This window comes from Corvus kubaryi, unplaced genomic scaffold (assembly GCF_017639235.1).
Source record: "Corvus kubaryi isolate FWS band 111438036 unplaced genomic scaffold, C.kubaryi_AGA036_p1.0 split3-37355, whole genome shotgun sequence".
NCBI lineage: Eukaryota > Metazoa > Chordata > Aves > Passeriformes > Corvidae > Corvus > Corvus kubaryi.
The window spans coordinates 1,393,871-1,414,349 of record NW_024582089.1 but is presented as its reverse complement, the minus strand read 5'-3'; the positions used below and the strand labels follow the sequence as shown (position 1 = coordinate 1,414,349).

Sequence of the window (20,479 nt, the reverse complement as noted above, 5' to 3'; positions counted from 1 at the left end):
AGGGGTGTACAGGGGTGTGTAGGGGTGTGTAGGGGTGTGTAGGGGTGTACAGGGGTGTGTAGGGGTGTACAGGGGTGTACAGGGGTGTACAGGGGTGTGTAGGGGTGTACAGGGGTGTACAGGGGTGTACAGGGGTGTACAGGGGTGTGTAGGGGTGTGTAGGATGCTGGGTGCCAGCAGGCAGGCTGGGCAGTGTGGGGTGTGCTGAGTGCCAGGAGCCCTGAGCAATCCCACAGAAGCCGACGATTCCCACCTGGAGAGCGAGACACAACCCAAAGGCACAGCTTCCTCGAAGGATGTTCCTGTGAGACCTTTACCCAGCCTTTCGCCATCAGGCCGGGCCCTGCAGGCTCAAAACCCCTTTTCTTTCCCCCTGCTCAGCTCTGCTGGGTGTATAGCTGCTCCAGCTGTGTGTGCTGGCCGTGCCTTCGCTCTGCTGAGCGCTCAGGGCAGGGCTGCCTGGCTGTGCCATGCCAACAGGGTTCCATCCATGTGGGATTTGAGCCAGTCCTAAAGTGAGGACTGGCACACTGAAGGTGCAGTTCCCTTACACCAGGTCCTTTATTCCAGCAGTTGCTGGGGAGAACCCATGGGTAGAGGTTGCTCATGTTCTCGTGAGAGACAAAGTTGCTGAATCCACTGCTGGGGCTCCCTGAGACAAATGTGTGTGCACAGAAAATACGGAAACTGGGCTGGGGTTCGATTCACCTCACAGGGGCTATGTCAGCCCCTGACAATTAATGGTGGGAAAGTTTCCCTCGTGTGCTGTGAGTCACTGGGAAGCTGCCTTTGTTTTCAGAGACACAAAGCATTTTGCTTTCCAAGCTGCTGCAGCCTGCTCAGGATCCCTGTGCTCTGCAAGGGAGGCCTGAGGAAGCAGAAATATCATTGTTTTCTGTAATCACCCCATCATAACTCCTCATACCAGTGAAAAATTCATCATCCCCCAAATCTTGAATGTAATTTCTGCTTGAAGATATTTTCTTTTCATAGAATTCAGAGAATTGTTCAGGTTGGAAAAGACCCCTGATATCATCAAGTCCAACTGTAATCCCAGCACTGCCATGGTCACCACTGAACCATGTCCACAAGTGACCATCCTGCAGGGATGGCAACTCCACCACTGCCCTGGGCAGCCTGTTCCAGGGCCTGGCCACCCTTTTGGTGAAGAAATTCTTCTTAATATCTAATCTATACTGCCCCCAGTGCAACTTGAGGCCGTTTCCTCTTGTCCTGTCCCTGTTCCCTGGGAGCAGAGCCCGACCCCCCCCGGCTGCCCCCTCCTGTCAGGGACTTGTGCAGAGCCACAAGGTCCCTCCTGAGCCTCCTTTGCTCCAGCCTGAGCCCCTTTCCCAGCTCCCTCAGCCCCTCCTGGTGCTCCAGACCTTTCCCCAGCTCTGTTCCTTTCTCGGGACATGCTCCAGCACTTGAGGTGTCTTTCTTTTCATGGGGGGCCCAAAACTGTACCCAGCATTTGAGGTGGGGCCCCACAAATACAGGAAGAAAAGAGATTTTTGTTTAACATTCCAGCCCAAAGAATGTCCCTGCACCAGTCTGGGGCTCCCCCCCTCAGGATTCCTGTAGCACTGAAGCTGTCAGAGACTGCCCTGGCATCATAGGGATGTTCCTGCAGCCCCTGCCACAGAAACTGCCCATCCAGTGCTCCAACCAAACTCACCCCTCACAGCCGGGACAACAGATGGGTTGTTGACCATCCCCACGCTGGGAGAGGCATGAACAAATGAGCAAAAAAGATCATTTTCATGCACCATCCCCACTCCACCCATCCTATTTCCCTTATTCCTGTCAAGGGGAGCCATCCCTGACTGGTTTGGGGACATCTGGCTGTTTCCCACTGGTCTGACCCAGGGTCCCAAGCTCTGCTGCCTGCAGAGGGTCCGTGGTGGCACATGCAGAGATGGGCACACCAGCTCTGGTCCCCACGGCTGCAGCTCTGTCCCCCACTGTGTCACCCTGTGGTTTCCGTGCCTGGAGTTGGGGACTGGGCAGAGTCTTGTGCAAGGCCCAGCACCACCCCAGGGCCTCTCCAGACAAGAGCACGTCTGACATTCCCAGGAGGTTTTGATGTAGTTGTTCAACCGAGTTCCTTAAGGAAGCTGAGAGGTCAGGGCTGTGCCAGCCCATGTGGGTAAGGGGTAGCTTATCCTTGTGCTCCCCTGGCTCAGGGTTTAGCCCCTGAGTGACCAAGGACCAGCACAAAGAGGTGTCCCTGCCATGCCCCCTGCCACCAGCTCAGCCCTCCCTCTGATGCTGGGTGAGTGCTGCTGGGTGAGCCTCATCCTCTGTGGGAGCCCTCATGGGGCCTTCTTGAGATCCTGGGCCCCCACAGTGCTGCCTGGAAATGTCAAAGCATGCCACAAAAAAGTGTCCTTTCCAGGTGATGGCTTGGTCACTGATTACTTGGAGTCCACGGGTGCTGTTGGGGCCTGTGGTTACCATCACTCACCTGAGAACAAAGCTGTTATTAAATACTCAAGACCCTGGATTTTGGCATATGCTCTGCCTTTCCCAGGACCTGCTGGAGCAGTGCTATGTTTGATGGCATTGAAGCTTTCCAGCAGCTGCAAGTGAATTTAGAGCATTCTGGGTCTACTTGCCACCACCAATGCTGGTGTGTGCCACAGCTGTGATGTGTGCCACGTGGCCACCACGTTTGTTCCTCCCATCCCAGTGAGTTGTTGCAAGGGGAGGGGATGGATTACCAGCCTGGAAAACCCCAGGCCAAAATTACAGTCATGTGGATAGGACATGATCTTATATCTTTATACCTAATATATTTTCTTAGATGTAAGAAAGTAATGTTTTACAAAGAGGGTGGGGAAGCTCTGGCACAGGTTGCCCAGAGAAGCTGTGGCTGCCCCAGCCCTGCAAGTGTCCAAGGCCAAGCTGGATGGGGCTTGGAGCAACCTGGAATAGCGGAAGGGGTTGGGAGTGGATGGCCTTCCAACCTAAACTGGTCTATGGTCCTGCAGAGGAAGGATTTTCCTGAGCCCTGGGCAGGACCTGGCCTCCTGGGAACATGGTTCTCAGGATGCTGCAGCCCAGGGCCCTCAGTGCCAGCATGCTCTGGGCTGTCCCTCCCGTGAAGCACAGAAACACCACGAGAAGGGTAAGGACAGCTGGGTTCATACCTGGGCTTTGAGTGGGGGAGTGAGGAACTGGAGCAATCTTGGCTGTGCTGAAACCCCTGGCTGAGCTCAGGGGCTGAACCCTAGCCCAGGGCATGGGGAAGCATGAGATTTTGGAGAGATTCCTTCCCTTTGTCTGCTGGGCACCCTGTGCTCTCTATGGACAGGGTGAGGCAGTTTCTCAGAACGCTCAGGACACAGCCAGAGCAGATCAAACCCTGCTCACCCCTGACACGGGGTGAGCCCAGGATGGGGTTTGGCAATAACACAGATGATGGTTCGGCACAGCCCCCGGCGCTGCTCAGGGAGTCAGCGCACAGAGGATGGAGAGAGCTCACATAGCGGCCAGGTAAGTGTGGAACAGATGGAGCTGGTAGAAATTGCGGTCAAAAGGCAGGAAACTGATGATAATCTGCATCAGACAGCTGAACTGGAAAAACTCCCAGCACCTAATGGGGAATCTGAGAGGGGGAGACAACAGCCCTGGTCCAGCTGTGATCCTGGCACTGCTCCTGCATGCCTTGGGAGACCCTTGTGCAGCTCCTGGCCTGAGCCTGAGCTCCCTATGAGCTCTCCTCTGGATAGAAAACTGAAAGCATGAGGAAAATGCTGTCTGTCCTGCTGTCCAGGGAGTGCAGGAAAACTGTACACCTGCAGTTTGCAAGTCTTCAAGTTCTCCTGCCTGATGGCAGTGGGGGAGGAAACACTTGAGGAGGGGAATGCTGAAAAAAGCCTGTCTCACAACTCAAACCTCTGTCAGTGTCTCCAGAGGCACCATTAAAGGCAACAGTGTTACACTAAATTACCTGAGAAGGCAAGGTCCCGAGCCATGCATCCACCTACAGGAGCTTGCAGGAGCTCCACAGCCTCTCCAAGAGCCTGAGCATCGTGCAGGAGTCCCACAGAGAACACAATTCCCCCTCAAAGCACCTGGCTGGGCAGGCTCGGGCATGAGGAAAGGCTGACCTGGCACTAGGAACAGGGGGATTTCTCTGCCAGGATGATCGAAATACAGCAGGTGAAAGGACATTACTTGAGATCTGTCCCTTTTCCTGCTGCTGGGCCAGGGAGCAGATTTGTTCCTGGTGCCAAGCGAGGAAACTGGACAGGGAAGACCATTGGGCAGCGATTCAGCTGCATTTCGGGGACCCATGGAGTGGTGAAGGGGTAGGTCATGCACACAGCCCTGAGCTGGGGAAGCTCAGGGAGCCCAGGAAAGCAGGAAGACTGGCCCTTTCTTCCCTGGATCTCACACTGGGTCATGTCAGGGCTTGTGACATAGGCTGGCACAGACTGGGCAGATCCCATCTCCTTCCCAGTCCTCACTGCCCAAGCAGGTGTGTGATGTGCATCAGCCAAGGGCAGCTTTGAATAGCTTCAAAATACGTTACAGAATATTCCCATCTCCGTGCTTTATGCCAAAATGTTTTTCCATCTTCTATTTCCCTCCCCCCCTGGATTTATCAGTTAAAAAGACAACCGAATAAAACCCAAATATTATTTTGTTCTGATTTCAGAAAAAAACCCCAAGAACTCAAAATCCCCACCCTCATGTAACAACAGAAGGCAATTGGGGACACATCAGTTGCAAACTGAGCTTGGGACTCTCCCCTGCTAGGGAGAGGGCAGGTTCAGGTCGGGTATTAGGGAGAATTTCTTCCCTAAAAGGGTGGTGAGGCACTGACACAGGCTGCCCAGCGAGGTGGTGGAGTCACCATCCCTGGAGCTGTTCAAGAAACAACTACACATGGCAATTCGTGATACAGTTTAGTGGGCACAGTGGGATTCGATCAGAGGTTGGACTCAATGACCTTGGAGCTCTTTTCCAACCTTAATAATATTCCATGGTTCTACTTTAAGGCTGGTGAGAAGGTGTTGGCTGAAGGTGGAGAGGAAAGCAAGCTATGGAACGCTGTTAGCTGACCATGCACCAAGCCACCAAGGTGTCTTCAGCAAGAAGAGCTTCATGGTGCATGTTTGGAGCAAGCCCAGCCCTGCCCACAAAGGATGCACAGCCAGGACAGAGGCTCCGTTTATTTCGGGGTAGTTCTACCAGCGCTGCGTCTCACGGGGTGAACATTTGAGTGCAGCCGAAAGGCAAACCGTGCTCCCGGCGCTTGCCAGCTGCAGTTCCTCTGCACAGCTTGCTCTTCTGCTTCAGGATCTTGCACCTCTCAAAAGCCAAAGCTTCTTTCTATGGGTGAAATCTGCCTCGAGCCGGCAGCAGTGCCTCGAGCACCCACCGCACCACCACACCTTGCTCATCCCCAGGGTCCAAAGCCACCGTCCCCGTGGGTTCACTCAGCTGTACTCATCCTGAGGGACGTTCGTGCTGCTGCTCTGTGGCCTGGCAGCATCAGGAGAGGTTTTGGTGAAGGTGTCCCCCGAGGCTGGTGCAGGAGAGGTCAGAGCAGAGAGCCAGAAGCCCGGTGGGAGCCCTGCACTAGCGGCCTTCCCCCTCTGGCAGCTGGGAAGCGTAGAGAGCTAGTGTGTGATGGAGGAACTGGTACTGCTCGCTCGTCTGGATCATCCCACCTCTGCAAGGGAAAGGCAGGGCTCGCTGACGCTTCACCAAACACAGAACCCTGTTCCCAGCTCTCTGCTCCCAGGGCACAGATATTCCCGCTTCACCAGCCATGTCAAGATGCCTCTGAAACAGGCACCAGAGCAGCCCAAAGAGTGCAGAGGTTCAGAAGCATTGCTGTGCTGTTCAAAATGAGATTAGCAACTGATTTGGTGCTAATTTTCACCTGTGCTTCTTGAAAAGTGGCCAGATGGAGTGTTTCTGGGTTTAGTGGCTGAGCTGGAAGGGAGGAGCAGACGGCTGCCAGGTTCCCAGCCCCTTTACTCTCCCTCATGTCCTCAGGTCAGAGCTACAGCAGCTCTGACAGCAGAACCAGCCCAGCACTGGGAATTGTTTGCCATCCACACATCTGTATCCTCCAGCAACCCTTCTGGTTTCCATCAGAAATAGTCGCCTTGGGATGCCCATCCCCATGTCTCTGCCACATCCCTCCCACACCCCTCCTCCCAGGCCTCCAAGGAGCCACGTGCTCTGAGTACCCACCTGTCTATGCGGAGACGGCACACGATTCCAAGGATATCCACCTCCCCCTTGTCCTTCAGCTGCTGGCACCCGATCCTGGTGGCGATGAAGCAGCCGGTGCGGCCAATGCCTGCGCTGCAGGACAGACACAGCTGTGCTGAGCACCGACAGCATCCACTGCCCACACCTGCATCTTGCTGAGCTGGATGCACTCCTGGATTGGTTTGCTGCTGTGATTTCTTCCTAGAGGGATGAGGGGGTCCTGGCCCCAGCTGCCAGACCAAGCTTCTCAGCCAGGCACCAAAAGCCATGGGCTGGGGTCACTCTGCCATGGCAAGGAGTTCTTGCTGTGTTTCACAGCAGCTGAAGCTGCTCTGGAAGCACAACACCAGTCTGTGCCCCGTCCTTGTGCAGTGCAGGGGGCTCTGCAGCCCCTTCCCCTCCCAGCTGGGCTCTAACCCCAGCACCAGTGGTTTGCACTCGGCCTGCAGCAGTGCATGCTGAGCGTGTTCCACAGGGACAACTGGGTGCTCTGCTCCACTGTCCCCAAATTCACTTAGCAAGGAGAGGAAACAGGCAGAGGCCACATCCTGCAGGAGGGCTGTCCTGAAACATGGCTCCACATCCAAGCCACAGGCCATGCTTGGTGACACAGAGAGCAGGAATCACAGAATTACAGAATGGGTCAGGTTCGAAGGGACCGGCCTTGTGATGCCATGATTTTTTGCCTTTTCTTTTTATATACCTCTTATGTATTCCCAGTATTCTTAGCATACATACTTGTAATACTTTAAGCCTGGTATCTTAATATAGTCCTGGTATTCTGCTAAGCGAGAAGACCAAACATCCTAAAGGCCTCACAGCTGGAGGCCGAAAAGCCTTACGCTATCTTGAGAAAGCAAGGCCCCTCTAGAAGATATCCTGTAAACTAGGATTAAGCCCATCTGGGAGGAAATACTTTAGAATAAGGAGATGTCACACCATTCATTTAAGCTCCTCATTGGGGAATCTTGGTCAGATATGCTAATTTATAAGGTGTAGAAGATTATATATGTGATATACCGTGTGTGTGCATTTTGGTGTATTCCACCTTCACGAACTGTTGCACCATAAGGATCCTTATTAAATACCAAAGTAAGAACCCTTTCATCCCTTAACTGTGTCTGGCTCATGGTTCTAGGACCAGGGAAAAGGCATCACATGGGGTCATCTGGTTCCATCTCCCCGCTCAAGCAAGGATCTTCCAGAGCCAGAGCTGTGGGTGTACGGTGGGGCTGGTGGCTGGGTCCCAAATGCAGACCTCTCCTGCTCCCACCCAGCTGCCCATGGACGCAGGTGCAGGATCTGCCACCATCCTGCTGCCAGGACAGGAGCTGCTGGTTGACAGCTCTGCTGTGGGGTGGCTGTGCCCCAGGATTTCTGCACCACAGCAGGACTCGTGCATGAGGACTCACGCGGGATTTTCCCCTCAGGCATTTGCAGCCTGACCCCGAGGTGAAGCACAGACGGGGCTCAGGTGAGGTGCAAGCCCTTACCTGCAGTGCACCACGATGGGCCCTGGGATGGCTGCAGTCTGCAGAGTCTCCTCCACCTTGGACACCAGGTGCAGCAGGGGCTTGGCTGACTCAGGTGTTTGCTGGTCCGGCCAGGAAGGGAAGAGGATGTGTTTGACCTTGCGGCGTTCCTTTTCAAGCTTCTCCAGCACAGAACAGAGAGAAATCGGGATGTGAGAGCAGGGGCCAAATGAAACGTGGAGCGCAGCTCCAGCAGAGGCCAGGCAGCCTGTACCCATCTCTGCCACCCTCCTCCCAAATCCCTCTTTGAGCCTCTGCCAGACATGAGGGAGAGACCCCTGGGCCAGATGTGTCCCATCCCAGAAGACGAGAACAGATGCAGAGTGTTCCAACACTGTCACCACCGTCCAGGCAAAGCAGGATCCTTTAGGCTGGTGTCAGCCAGAGAGTACAGACAGCCCATGGGGCAGAGCCCGACAGCACAGCACACAAACACCGGGCTGGTGGTGCTGCCCAGCTGACCCCTTCTCCTCTGTAGCCCAGGGCTGAGTCCTGCTCCCTCCCAGCCTCCCCAGGCAGGAGGGGCTCCTGAGAATCACGGACCCTGCTCTTTCCTGTCACACAGCATTGCCATCTCACTGGACATCCCAGGGGTGTCAGGGGCACTGCTGGGCCCCAGCGCGCTCCCTCTCTGACCCACCTGGATGGAGAGCTCCCGGACCACGTACTCCACAGACTCGCTCACTGCCTGCACACGGATGGTGAAGGGGCCATAGGTGCCCTCCTTCTCGGGCCAGTAGTGGACGCATTTCTGGAGAACAAGGCAGGTTTGTAGCTGTGGAGATGCTCAAGGCACCCCCTGGATGTCTGAACTGTGCTTGGGTCAGTGCTCTTGGGAGGGGGCATCACTGTGGGGGTGGTAGGAGAGCGGGGAAGGTGGATGTAGGGTGATACAGAGGGAAAGCAAGGAAGGGATGGATCCCTGTCCCTGCACCTGCTGCTCTGCACCCTCTCCCGTGCCCTGCCCTGGCTTTCAGGCCCCAGGGATGCACAGCCTTCCTCAGCCCTGGAATTTTCCAGATGCAGCAGGACCCAGGGCACAGGGAGGCTGTTGGGAGAGAAGGGAGCAAGGACATGGCCAGGAGAATTTCCAGTTCTCAGTTCCCCCGGGCAGGTGCTGTCAGCTCCATCCCGGCTGGATCCCCTGGCTGAGAGCTCCCAGCCCAGGGGAGAGCTTGGGGGGCCAGAGGGGCACTGCTGCCCACTGCTTCTGCCCCATCCCCAGGGGTTTTTATCCTATTATCCAGCTGGTAAAGCGTGCCCAGGGCACACAGCCATGTGAGGAGGAAAAGCTTTGCCAGGTAGGGCCAAGGCTGCAGCCCTGGGGTTCTCTCCTCCACTTGTGATCCATCAGGGAATCCACTGAGACGAAAGCACACTAAGTGGGTGCACAGACCCCATGTTTGGCCTCACACAACCCTCTGCTGTCACCAGCACCCCGCTCCCCCTGTGCCCCTGGCCGGGCGGTGCCTGAGCCCGGGGAGGGTCAGCGGTACCTCCTTGCGCTCCTGGAGCTCGGTGATCATGACGATGAGAGGCGCCTCCTCCTGCCACACCATCTCCCAGAAGTCGGTCACGGTGTTCAGCAAGGGTCCCTGCGTGGCAATGTACTCCCGGGGCCGCCCCGCGTAGCCCTGCCCAGCACACGGCCCGTCAGGGAGGCTGGGGGGCCTCGAGGGGAGGGGGGCCTGTCTCCAGGCCACTCCGGCCCTCATGAAGCTTTTCTGCCTCTACAGTTTAGAGGCTGAGCCACACATGCTGTTTCCTACTAAACCTGTCCCTAAAATGCTTTTATAGATCTGCTGAGGAACCCCCAGGCTTCCCCCCCATCCCGCTGGTCCCCTCACCCAGGAGCAAGTCCTTGAAGCTGGCCTTGTACACCCAAGTGCCTGCAAGCATCCCCAGGCTATCAGTGTGACAAGAGCCAGCGTGATGGATGCCTTGGCGAGGCAAAGCTCACACAGGGAGCTGCACTCCTCACTGTGGGTGTTTCCACAAGGACAAGCAGGAATCCCCGTTTCACAGCTCCAAGCATCTTCTGTCTCCAATCACTTCCTGTCCTAGTATAAAACTGCTAAAGGTATCAAAAATCCAGGCCTTCCCAGCAGTCCTGCTAATGGTTTGGTCTCACAAGAAGTCACACTGGCCCAGCTAAGGGACAGGAATGTTCTCAGGAACATTTTGCAGAGCCCTATTTTCAGGCCTCAGGATCATTTTTTTCCTAGGAAACATGATTTTCCATTCAGGAGACCTGGAGGTGTCAACCCTGGGAATTCCACCTTCTCCCCACCACCCCATGCTCAAAAACACTTCATGGAACACCAGCAGCAGGAAGAGCATCAGTCCCAGGTGGGGCTGATCAAAGGCCTGCAGAGCCTTCCCAGATTCCTGTGCCTCCCAGGCATGCCCAGGCAGGCTGGGTTGCTGATTTTTCTGATGTGCCCACAAATTCCTGCACTGCTACACCCTTGGAGAGGTAAGGGGAAGGAAGGGGTCAGGAAATGCCAGCTGCACACAGGGGTGTGTGGGCACAGGTGTGCTCAGGTGTGTGTGCCAGGGGGACGGGCAGCACAGTCAGCACTCATGTGAGACAGAGGGGATGCCAGGCACAGCCTGGGCTGTAGGGACAGAGTGCCAGTGTCAGCTGGCATGCAGCTGCACGCTGCCAGGCTGCCTCGGGAAGGCACAGTTCCTCTGCTGCCCGTGGTCACGCTGCCCTCGGACCAGACAAGCCTCCCAGCAGCTTTGGGCACAGTGCTCCTGTCCCAAAGCTGCTCTGACCCTCCCTGCGGGGTGCTGGGCACTGCTGTCTCAGTGGATCTCAGCCACAAGCACCATCAGAAAAGAAATGCTCCTCAGTGCCCTCCAGCTCCAACCCACACCCTCCGAGCACCTCCCAGGGGTTTGTCTGCCACCCCAGACAGCATTTTCTGTGGGCTGCTTTCCCAAGCCCTGCTTTCCCTCACTGCCAAGCACTCACAGCAGCCACGGCCCCACCTCTGCTTCCCAGTGGCCTGGCCAGCCCCAAGGGAAGGGTGCTGAAGATTAATTGCTCAGAAAGAAGCCTGCCCACCAGGCAAAGCTGGCACCTGGCTGACACGAGATCCCGTCGTGGGAGAGACTGCAGCCTGGAAGGTTGGCACAGGGATGGATATCAAAATCAGGCTGTCTCAGTAACACCCTAGGGTCTGGGGACTTCTCAGTCGCTGGAAAGGGACCCCACTGGGTGCCAAAAATAAGCCACACCCCACCTTCATTAGCTCTCCTCCTGGGAAATTGCCACAAGCTCCCTGAGCAGAGAGGAAATCCCAGGATGTGTGAGGTTTGAGGATCTCTGAGCTGCCATAATCTGCTGACACAGCTTGCCTCCCATGGCTTTTCCAGACCATGGGCTAGTGTGTGAGGAGGAGATGGAGCAGCCCCTGCAAGGGAGCCTCTCGGGGTGCTCCATCTGCCCAGGAGCTGAGAGCAGCTCCCTCAGGAGACTCTCCCCCCCAAAAGGAACAGCGTGTCTGCCCTGCACAGCTGGAGCCACATCTCTCCAGCCCCAAAAGGGCTGGCAAGTTAAGTCTGCTGCCCCAGGGCAGCCACAGGACACAGGAATCCCAGTTTCACAGCTCCAAACATCCTCCATCTCCAGCCACTTCTCCTAGTATAAAACTGCTAAAGGTACCAAAAATCCAGGCCTTCCCAGCAATCCTGTTATGGTTTGGTCTCACAAGAAGTCACACTGGCCCAGCTAAGGGACAGGCAACAGTGTCCAGCACATGTGACCCAGTGTGGCAGCTGCAGCCCGGTGCCTTGTGAGTCCTGGGCTGCAGGCCCTGGCAGGACACTCACCGTGATGTAGTTGGCATTTATGTAGCTCTCTTCCTCCTGGTTCCTGGCCCTCCTGAGGCAGACCCGGCTCTCAGGATCTGAAAGATGTTGCAGGTATTGCCCAAGGGACTGATCCTGCCTGGAGGCTGAGTCCTCCTGCTGCATGCCATGCTCAGAGCTGCCTGCACCCTCCCTCACAGCTGCTCTTGTCCCATTCAGCCTCCCTGACCTGGCAGGGCACAGCCTGGCTGCAGCCCAAACCTGCAGGCACCGTGGTGAGCAGGTGGGATAACTCATCCCCAGTGACCCCTCAGGACATCCCCACAGCACCTGACCAGAGCCCAGCTGAGTCCTTCCAGAACATGCTCAGCCTTTACACCCTTAAGGCCGTGCCCTGGGGACAAGTAACACCCACCCCAGGGACAGCTCCCCATGTGCCACCCCACAGCACTGTGCCCACCCCCTGGAACACGGCACCCAGCTCCTGCAGCACGGGCAGTAGGAGCAGGCATGGCAGAACCCCAGGAGTGCCCACCCCAGTGCCAGGGCTGCTCTGAGTCACCCTCACCCACAAGCAAACACAGGCAAGTGGGAGGCAAAGGGTCACAGTGGCACATACTGGGGAGAATGGTTTTGTATCTGTCCTTGAAGGCACGTCCAGGGATTTCCAGCTCCTCCGGACTCACGAAGTTGGGTGGGATTTTCTGCAGGGGGAGAAACCAGCAATAAGGAAAAGCCCCTCGCTGCCACTTGTGTCCCCTGGTGGTGGCAGACCTGGTCTCCCAGCAGGGTAGAGCTAACCCAGGGGCATCACCAGAGGTGCCAGCTCCTGGGATGAGTCCAGCTGTGGTGGGACTCCTTCCAGAGACGCAACCTTGGGAGAAGAGGGTGGCATGGGAGGGCAGGACAGGGTTTTCCAGGCACCCCAATGGGATATGTGTGCACCGAGGAGCAGGTGGTACACGGGCACCCCTCCCCTCTGTGTGCCCACACCCCCTGCCCTCCCACTGGGGCTGTGGGGCACAGCCGGGCTCAGAGCCTGATGCTCACCCCTGTCAGTCCCACCACCGCCAGCCCCTGCCACCCTTCCTGTGAGGAGAGAGAGGGAATCACCGCACCGAAAACTCCTCCTGGAGCTGTGCCAGGCTCTGGGCATGCTGCTGGAGCTCCTGTTTCCTCAGCACGTGGCTGGATGTCCTCAGAAACTTCAGCGTGATGTCCCGTGGTGTGCAGACAGGCTGGATGGGCTCCACGTTCCCTAGAGAGCTCATGTCCAGCACTAGTGACACATTGGAGCCCCTCCTGGAAGGCAGAGGGGTCCCTGGCTGACCTACTGCCCCGCTGGGACAGAAGGACAGCCCACCCCCCGTATCATCAGATAAAACCACCCCACACTGAGCAAAAGCCAGATAGACACCCCGGCAGATGGGGAACAAGGAACTAGCTGATCATTTTGCCTTTTGGCTGGGAAGCCCCTGAAGGACGGTGTCGAGATTTGTCCTGGGCTGGGTGGGGGCCAGGGCTGCCCCCACACTCAGACCTGGCACCTGCACAGGCTGGCAGGCAGAGGGCTGGCAGGAAGGAATTTTAGGGGAGCCCTGGGGATGAGCAGTGCCATGGGTACCCCGGCCAGGGGGGAGCCACACTCACCTCTCCTGGAGGCGCACGTGCTTCTTGGCAGAGGGACTGGGCTTGTCTGGCTTGTCCATGTCTGCTGCAGCTGCCTGGGCTGCCAGGCTGCCCCTATGAACTCTGGAGCACACCAAGCAGGCTTGGACCATGCTGCAGCAGCCACGGAGCCCTCGTCCTGAAGCACAGCGGGGGGACACGGGGGGCCCTCAGCTCCTGGGAAATCATGGAGCCATCAGAGGAAAAGCAGCTGGAAAAGAAAAGGCAGATGTGAGACGCTGGGTGGAGCCCCTGGCAGATGGTCTGCAAGCAAGGGATGGGTTTTAAGTCCTCAGTTGTCCTGGAACCAGGACCCCAAGCCCCCGTATCCGGGCAGATGGAGACCTCCCAGCACACCCACCCTCGGGGATGCCTGCAGCACTGCAGCCCACACGGGCACCACTGGTGATGCTGGGCATGGCACCAAGGAGCACCTGCTTCCCCTGAGGGGAGGACACCCACTCTGTGTGGTGGCAGGGTGTGGTGTGGTTTGGGGGAGCCCCAGAAGCTCTTCCCCTCCATGGAAGCACATGCCCTGCGCTTCCAGCCCTTCCCCATCACATCCCCCTGCTTCGGCCTGGGGACACGGTGGGAAGAATGAGAGCTGGAACGTGTGAGCACAGCAGCGTCCAGCAGGTGACACGAGGTGGCTGTAGCCACCACACGGAGTCTGGCCATCTCCTGCTGCCCAGAGACACAGACCAGGCACCCACAGCAGCCTCATGGCTCTGGCAAGGGAGGGATGGCCCTGGGACAGCCTCCTCCATCCTGTGGGTCTCAGCAACTGTCAAGAGGAAACTGCTTTATCTGGGTGGTTGAGCAAGAGGCGATGGGGCAGCCGGGCTGGGGAAGGTGCCAGGCTCTCCCCATCACCAGCTACGGGTCAGCCCCTGGCAGGGCTGGGGAGGTGCAGGTGATGCTGATTCACTTCCAGGCAGAGCTCCTCATGGGGCAGGCAGCACCCTGGGATCCTGAGCCTCCTGCTCATCCCCAGCTGCCTCCATGAGGAGGAGACAGACCCACAGAGACAGGGAATGATGCAGAGTCAGAGCTCTTGGTGGGCGAAGAGTGGGATCCCAGGCAGCCCATCTGCTCAGGGAGGTCTTGTGGAGAGCCGGGGTCCACATGGTGCTGGGAACACAGCTAGGGCAGGAGCTGTTCCCCATGATTCCCTGCTGCTCGGTGGCATTTCTGGGGGTGGCAATGCCACCACTGCCACTCACACCATCCCTATACCCCATGCAGGGTGTCCCGGTGTTCTCCAGACAGGCAGGACAAGAGCAGCTCCTTAGCAGGAGCGGCAGCACCAGGAGAGATCCTGACCAGAGACAGCCCAGCTCCCATCCCAGCAGCTGTCCCTCGCACTCCAGCCAGGAAACACCTGGGAGATGCCCTCGCCAGCAGAGGGGCCCTGGGAAGTACCTCAGCTGCCAGCACCTGCAGGGAGAGTGCTCCCATCACCTGCCCAGCATCCCAGCCCTGCCTGGGGCTGCCTGTCCACGAGCACATGCCCACCGCCCCTGGGCACCAGGGCCCGGCGCTGCCCGGCGGGGGTCTCCTCTCCAGCGGGCAGCGTGGCTGGGCTGGGCTGGGCTGGGCTGGGCTGGGCTGGGCTGGGGGGCTGCCTACCTGCTGCCCTGTGGCGTGGGCTGGTCGGTCCCGGCACAGGCCGCAGGCACCGCGCGTGTCGGTCTGACACCACGGTTTGAAAGTGTTCAGGAAGCTGCTTATCAAAGGAGCTGCTGCTTCTGCTGCTTCCTCTCCCTCCTTCTCCCCCACCCCGGCTGCCGCCCACACACATACCGGCCACATCTCTGCAGCTCGGCTCTGCTGGGCCGCCTGCACACCCAGCCCTGCTCCCCACCGCCCCACCTTCGTCCTGCGCCTGTGGGCACGGCCTGGCCTCCCCCAAAACCCTGCAGTGTCTCCATAGGCATCTCCGATGGGGCTGGTGGGGTGTGCTTGATGCCCTCTGTGACAAGCCATGACCAGCACTGGTGCCACCTGTGGGGCACGGAGGGATGGGCGAGGCTCAGCCATGGGGGGCCACTGGCAGGAGGGGTGAGGCAGGATGCTTGGCATGGTGCAGTGCTGCTGCTCTGGGGGCACCAGACCCCACCTGCCCCGCAGGGAGCCAGAATGAATCCTCCCATGCCTGCTGTCCTGCCCGTGTCCTCTCGCCCAGGCCGTGCCCAGCTGTCCCCATCCCGCTGTGGAATGTGCCAGGACTCGCTCAGTGCCTCCCACCTCAGTGCCTGCCCCTGTACAGTGTGCTCCTTGTGCCACCCCACCGTCCCCCAACCCATGTCCATGTGGGGACACCCCTCTGCACCCACAACCATCCCTGGGTACCTCGGGGGAAGACGTGTGGGCTCCCCCTCCCCAGCAGGGCAGGGCAGGGGTGTATCTGGGGAGGAAGGTCCCTGGCTCAGGGGTCTGGCTCAGGTAGGACAGGTCTGCCCTTGGGGTACTGCACATCCTTCCTGACGCATCCCCACGGTTCTTCCTGTTTGCTCTTGCCCGGGCTCTGCACGCTTCCTTCCTCCTCAGCCCCCACCCCGCTGCGCTGCAGCAGCTCCCGCTGCTTCCCCCAGCCACACGCACCCCAAACACCTTTCCCGTGTCTGCTCCGCGGGCTCCTCCTGCTGCCCCGGGGAGCCCCGGCCGGAGCCACCCCAGCCCAGCTCACTGTGGTGACCGTGCTGTCCCTGGGCCGTGCGGTGCCCGCTCACCTCGCTGGAGAGCTGTGTCTGTGCACGCCTGTGTGTGCTTGCAGGTGTGCCAGGACATCTTCCCTGGGCAACCCTGGGAGACCCTGCCAGTGCCACCTTCTACCCAAGGGTTAGGAGATCAGAGGGCCCAAGCTCCAGAGCAAAGTGCTGGGCTTGGCCAGCAGCAGAACAGCCTTATCCTGGAGGAAAGGCCACCAGCGCCTGTGTCTGACCTGCAGATCCTGGAGTGGCCAGAGGATAGACTGACTGGGGAATTGTTCCCTGCCCTAGGTGGGATGAGAGAACACGGCTGTAAGGCCTAGAGGCAGCCCCACCACACACGACCCTTCCTTCCCACCTGTCCCTGACGGAACTCAGGAATTGCTGGGATGACCAGCAGGACTTAACAAGGTGGCTGCATAAACTTGCTCTCAGTAGGAACCAGAGTAAACAAACAGGGTTCTGTGCTGCAGTAGCAGGCTGTCAGACACGCAGAAGTGTCCTGAGGCTGGGACTGTATCTGCCCTCTAAGTGCAGAGGGCACCCGTCCCATCTGGGTGTCTTTGAGCTTAAGGGATTCCTGAGGATGCAGCCAAGATGCAAACCCCTGGAGCTGCTTTTCCTGCCTTTTGCTGATCTGATCTTGCTGCCTCCTCACTGCCCTGTTCCTCTGCCACTGGTGGACAAGCGGGGGACAAGCTCAGTGTGGCATTGGGGCAGATGCCACAGGGCCGCCAGCACATGGAAGTCACTGGGAATGTGTCAGTGACACCTGTGCGCCCACACTCCCTCCCAACATCCCCACCTGTGACAGGGAGGGTGGAGACAGCTGGACCCTCACAGACCTCATAGGGTCCAGGGAACAGCCACAAATCTGCCAGCACCCCAGAGGAGCAGAGCAATGGGGTTGTGACAGCGGGGCTGGGACAGCGGGGCTGTCCAGGGTCCCTCACTGGACCCGGGAGGCACCACAGCACATCCTGATCCTCTGCACAGAGCACAGTGAGCAGGAGACCCGGGACAGCACAGGCCTTTGGGAGCTGGGTTTAGGCTGGTTTTCCCCAAAGGGAATGGGAACCTTTTACCAACACATGATTTTCTGCAAGACGCAAACTCCAGCCGCAAAAGGGGTATGGAACAAAGGCTTTTGTGGAGGCCAGGAGCTCCCTGTGCACTGCTCGTCTCAGTGATCTGTGGCCCAGTGTGATTTAAGAGATTTGATGGGCATTTCAAAGGATTTCAGCAGTAAATCCCTTCTTCCTTCTGCCAGGTTCCGCCTTGGTCATGAACTGCCCCGGATGCTTCAGGAAAGATGCTGATGCACTTCCTTTCCAAAAATGGCGTATTTGGTTCCACTCGAATTTGGTCATGACAATGGACCATGCTCAGGGCAAAAAGAGGAAACTGAGATGCTGGGATGCAGCGTATCCTCTGCCTCTGAAGCATCACAACACCAAGGTACTCATGCTCAGGGATGTCCCCAGAAAAGCCCTGCAGCACTTTCCCTGTGCTGCTCACAGACCTCCCTGTGCTGCTGGCTTGGCTCTACCAGTCATGCACGTGCCTGTGCAGGACACCCAGGATACAGCCTCTGGAAACCACACCTGGCCCCCTTTGGCTTTTCCTTATGCAGAAAACTCCAATGGCGACTGAGGGGCCTGTCCTGGCCATGGCAACTCACCCAGGATAGAAGGAACGCAGGAGGGAAGTAGGGATGTAGTCCAGAGATGTGCCATGGCCCAGGCTCCTAGGAGCAGAAAAGTCTGCACTGCTGAGATGTCCTGACCCTTAGCTGCCTCTGACAGTGCACAGCTGGACCTCACTGTGCTCCCACCTGCCAGCATGGCTGCTCTTCCTCCCTTCTGCCGAAGCACCAGCATGCTGAGGAGGTGCATTTGAAGGGAGAGCATGGGAGGGGACACAGACCTGTGGAGACCCCCAGCACGAAAATGAAGGTACTGGTGGAAAACAAGGCATGAGCTGGTAGAGACAGACTGGATATGAGAGAGACCAGAAGCAGATGGAGCCAGAACACACTGCTTGACCCAGGGCATTTTTCAGCTCTCAGTGCCACTGGGGCAGCAAGCTTTCCCCTGTACCTTGCTGCACCCACCTACGTCTGCTGCCCTCCTGGGAATGACACCTGCCCCCTCCTGCCTCCCCGCTGGGGCACACAGCAGGTGCACACCCACACGTGCAGAGCAAACATCCCTGGTCACTCATCGGTGCCCATCCGTGCGGGCGTGCACAGACCTCGGGCAGTGAAGTCCAGACATGCCCTCCCTCCCTCCCCCCAAATGCGCTTTAGGGCACATCACTTCCGGCCACCTCTGAGCCCCTGCTTGGAACATGATGCTGCCAGCTGGCTGCTCCTGAGGGACACCAGCTGGGTTTGCAGAGGGGTGCAGTGGGGAGCAAAGAGCTGGGAGATGCTCTGGCCATGGACTGTGCCTTTCGTGTGCAGCCATGCTTGTCCCGTGTCACATCACCAGGTCTGCACCAGCTGCACCAGGCTGGCCCAGGGAGCAGAGAGGGAGCTGCTGGGGCCTACAAGCAGGGACTGCTGGGGCCAGGGAGGACCTGGCTTTGAGGACAGACGGTGTCCAGTCTGGGGGCAGATCCCAAGCCAGGGTCAGTGTGCTGTAAGGACGGGACCAGGACGCCGGGACAGCCATTGCAATCTGGTGTCAGCAAAGAGGAACCTGACAGTCTCCAGAGGGTGAAACCCAGGAGGGGATGGGAGGAAGCAACACTGAAGGAAATGGCTCTGGGCAGGGGGTCCCATAGGGTCACTGCTGTGCCACTCACCTTCCTGCCTCCCTCCCCTGGTGGGGAAGGACTGGTGAGGTCCCAGAAAAAGAACATCCCTTGTCCCCCAGCACTCCTTGCTGCTCTGACCTTGGTAGCAATGGGGTGTCAGGGGTGATGATGATGCCCAGAGTGGTGCTGGGAGGGTTGGCGACGGAGGGATGGACATGGAGGGAAGATTCCCAGCTGTTACCACAGCAGCCATTCAGCCTGGCCCAACCAGGGATGTGCCAGACATGGGATCCCCTGTGTCCTCTGTCCGTGGACATCTGTGCATTAGGATTATCTGTTGGAATGTAAGGACTAGAGAGCTCTGTGACAGAGTCTCAGGGGCCTTGAAGGGTCTGTATAGCTGTGGGTTTACTTCCTGCAAGATATGGGGACCCTATGGAGTAGTTGCCCTGGGGAGGAAGATCTGGATTTATCCCTGACTGGTACTTGCTGTTTGTTCACTTGCATTTTAAAACTCCACTTCCATGGGGTCATCTCGCACCTCTGGCCATGATTTCACAGCCAGTTCCCTTGGTGCAAGGAGCACCTTCCAGCCCCAGACTGGGACCTGTTTTCCCACTAACGACCAGCCAATCTTTATGCCCATTTCTGCCCCCCCCAGCCCCCTGAGCACGGGGTTCCTCATGCAGCCTCCCTGCCCTGATACACACACCCCAGCACCTCTCCTCACCCCCTCCAGACAGGAGGTAGCCCCAAAGTCACCTCAGCCTAGGCAGGCACTGAGCTGGCACCCAAAGCACAGGCGCTTCCCAGTGGTCTCGCTCCCCAGGATTGCCTACCACACCACGGCTTGGTCCCATCAGGCCCCTTCACCTCTGGGTCCGGCACTCAGGAAGGGCTGGTCCTGCTTCCGTTGACACGACTGGGAGTCAGGATGTCCTGCAGGCTTTTGGAAATTAGCCCATCTCCTCCACTGCCGAAACATCGCTCGCAGGCTTGAAGGTGAAGCAGCTGCCTCGGGACCGAGCAGACGCTGTGCGAACTGGCCGATCGGCTGCCGGCGGGGCAGAGGAGGACGGTGCGGTCATCCCGAGCATCCCGCGGAGCCGGCCTGGGGCAGCGAACAGCCGAGGTGGGGCACCTTACCTGGGGGGCCCGAGCCACCCGCCCGCCGGCCTGGGGACAGCCCGGAGCCGGGAGCGGAGGGAAGCAGCTCCGCGGATTGCTGTTCCAGGGAGCAGCGGCTCGCTATTCCAGCGTCCTCCACGGGAGCGCGTTCCCAAGGACAGCCCCGGCAGAGCATCCTCCCGGGCTGGCGGGGCTGCGGGAGCTCAGAGCCCGCAGCGCAGCGCTGCCGGCCAGCCTGGACGCTCGGGCATCCCGCCGGGATGGAGCTGACCTGGGCAGCCACTCGGAGGCAGTGGATGTGTGACCTTTCTCCCGTGGCCGGTGACGGTCTGTGCAGAGTTTGCTCCTGCTGTGGCTTGAGCTGGGAGCAATGAAGCAATTGCTGGTCCATTTTGGCAAGGTATTGCCGCTGATCCTGCCAGCCCCTGTGCTTCTGCCCTCTCCTCAAGGAGAACCAGAGGAAGAGTTCAGGACCTGGATTTCCTGCTTAACTGCTGGGTTGTTTTCTTCTTTGAATCGCTCGGTTTGTTCAGCCTAGAGAAGAGGAGTCTGACAGGAGATCTCACTGAGCTCTTCAGCATCCTCATGAGGGGCAGTGGAGGGGCAGCTCCAGTCTCTGCTCTC

The 20,479-nt window shown here is 58.3% G+C and overlaps 1 protein-coding gene across 6 annotated transcripts; it reads right to left on the bottom strand.

Moving 5' to 3' along the window:
* Positions 1-5,168: 5,168 nt before the first annotated feature.
* Positions 5,169-20,024, bottom strand: PTPN7 (protein tyrosine phosphatase non-receptor type 7). 6 transcript variants are annotated; one of them, XM_042015935.1, is made up of 11 exons: positions 19,601-20,024; positions 17,649-17,714; positions 13,239-13,467; positions 12,707-12,890; positions 12,208-12,292; positions 11,610-11,686; positions 9,266-9,403; positions 8,410-8,520; positions 7,731-7,888; positions 6,217-6,330; positions 5,169-5,686 (listed from the first exon to the last, which is right to left on the bottom strand). In XM_042015935.1, the coding sequence occupies exons 3-11, from the start codon at positions 13,367-13,369 to the stop codon at positions 5,593-5,595; spliced, it is 1,092 nt and encodes a 363-aa protein (XP_041871869.1). In that variant the 5' UTR covers positions 13,370-13,467; positions 17,649-17,714; positions 19,601-20,024; the 3' UTR covers positions 5,169-5,592. The 6 variants fall into 6 exon arrangements, with proteins under 6 accessions (XP_041871869.1, XP_041871867.1, XP_041871868.1 ...); XM_042015933.1 differs by lacking the exon at positions 17,649-17,714 and having other exon boundaries at positions 19,601-19,781; positions 19,874-20,024; XM_042015934.1 differs by lacking the exon at positions 17,649-17,714 and having other exon boundaries at positions 19,567-20,024.
* Positions 20,025-20,479: the final 455 nt, after the last annotated feature.

Coding starts and splice junctions, on each gene's coding strand:
- PTPN7 (XM_042015934.1), bottom strand. CDS start 13,369: ATGGTCCAAGCCTGCTTGGTGTGCTCCAGAGTTCATAGGGGCAGCCTG. Junction 9,404..11,609: donor TAAATGCCAACTACATCACG/GTGAGTGTCCTG, acceptor TGTGCTGGGCAG/GGCTACGCGGGGCGGCCCCG. Junction 6,331..7,730: donor CCCATCGTGGTGCACTGCAG/GTAAGGGCTTGC, acceptor TCTGTCCTGCAG/CGCAGGCATTGGCCGCACCG.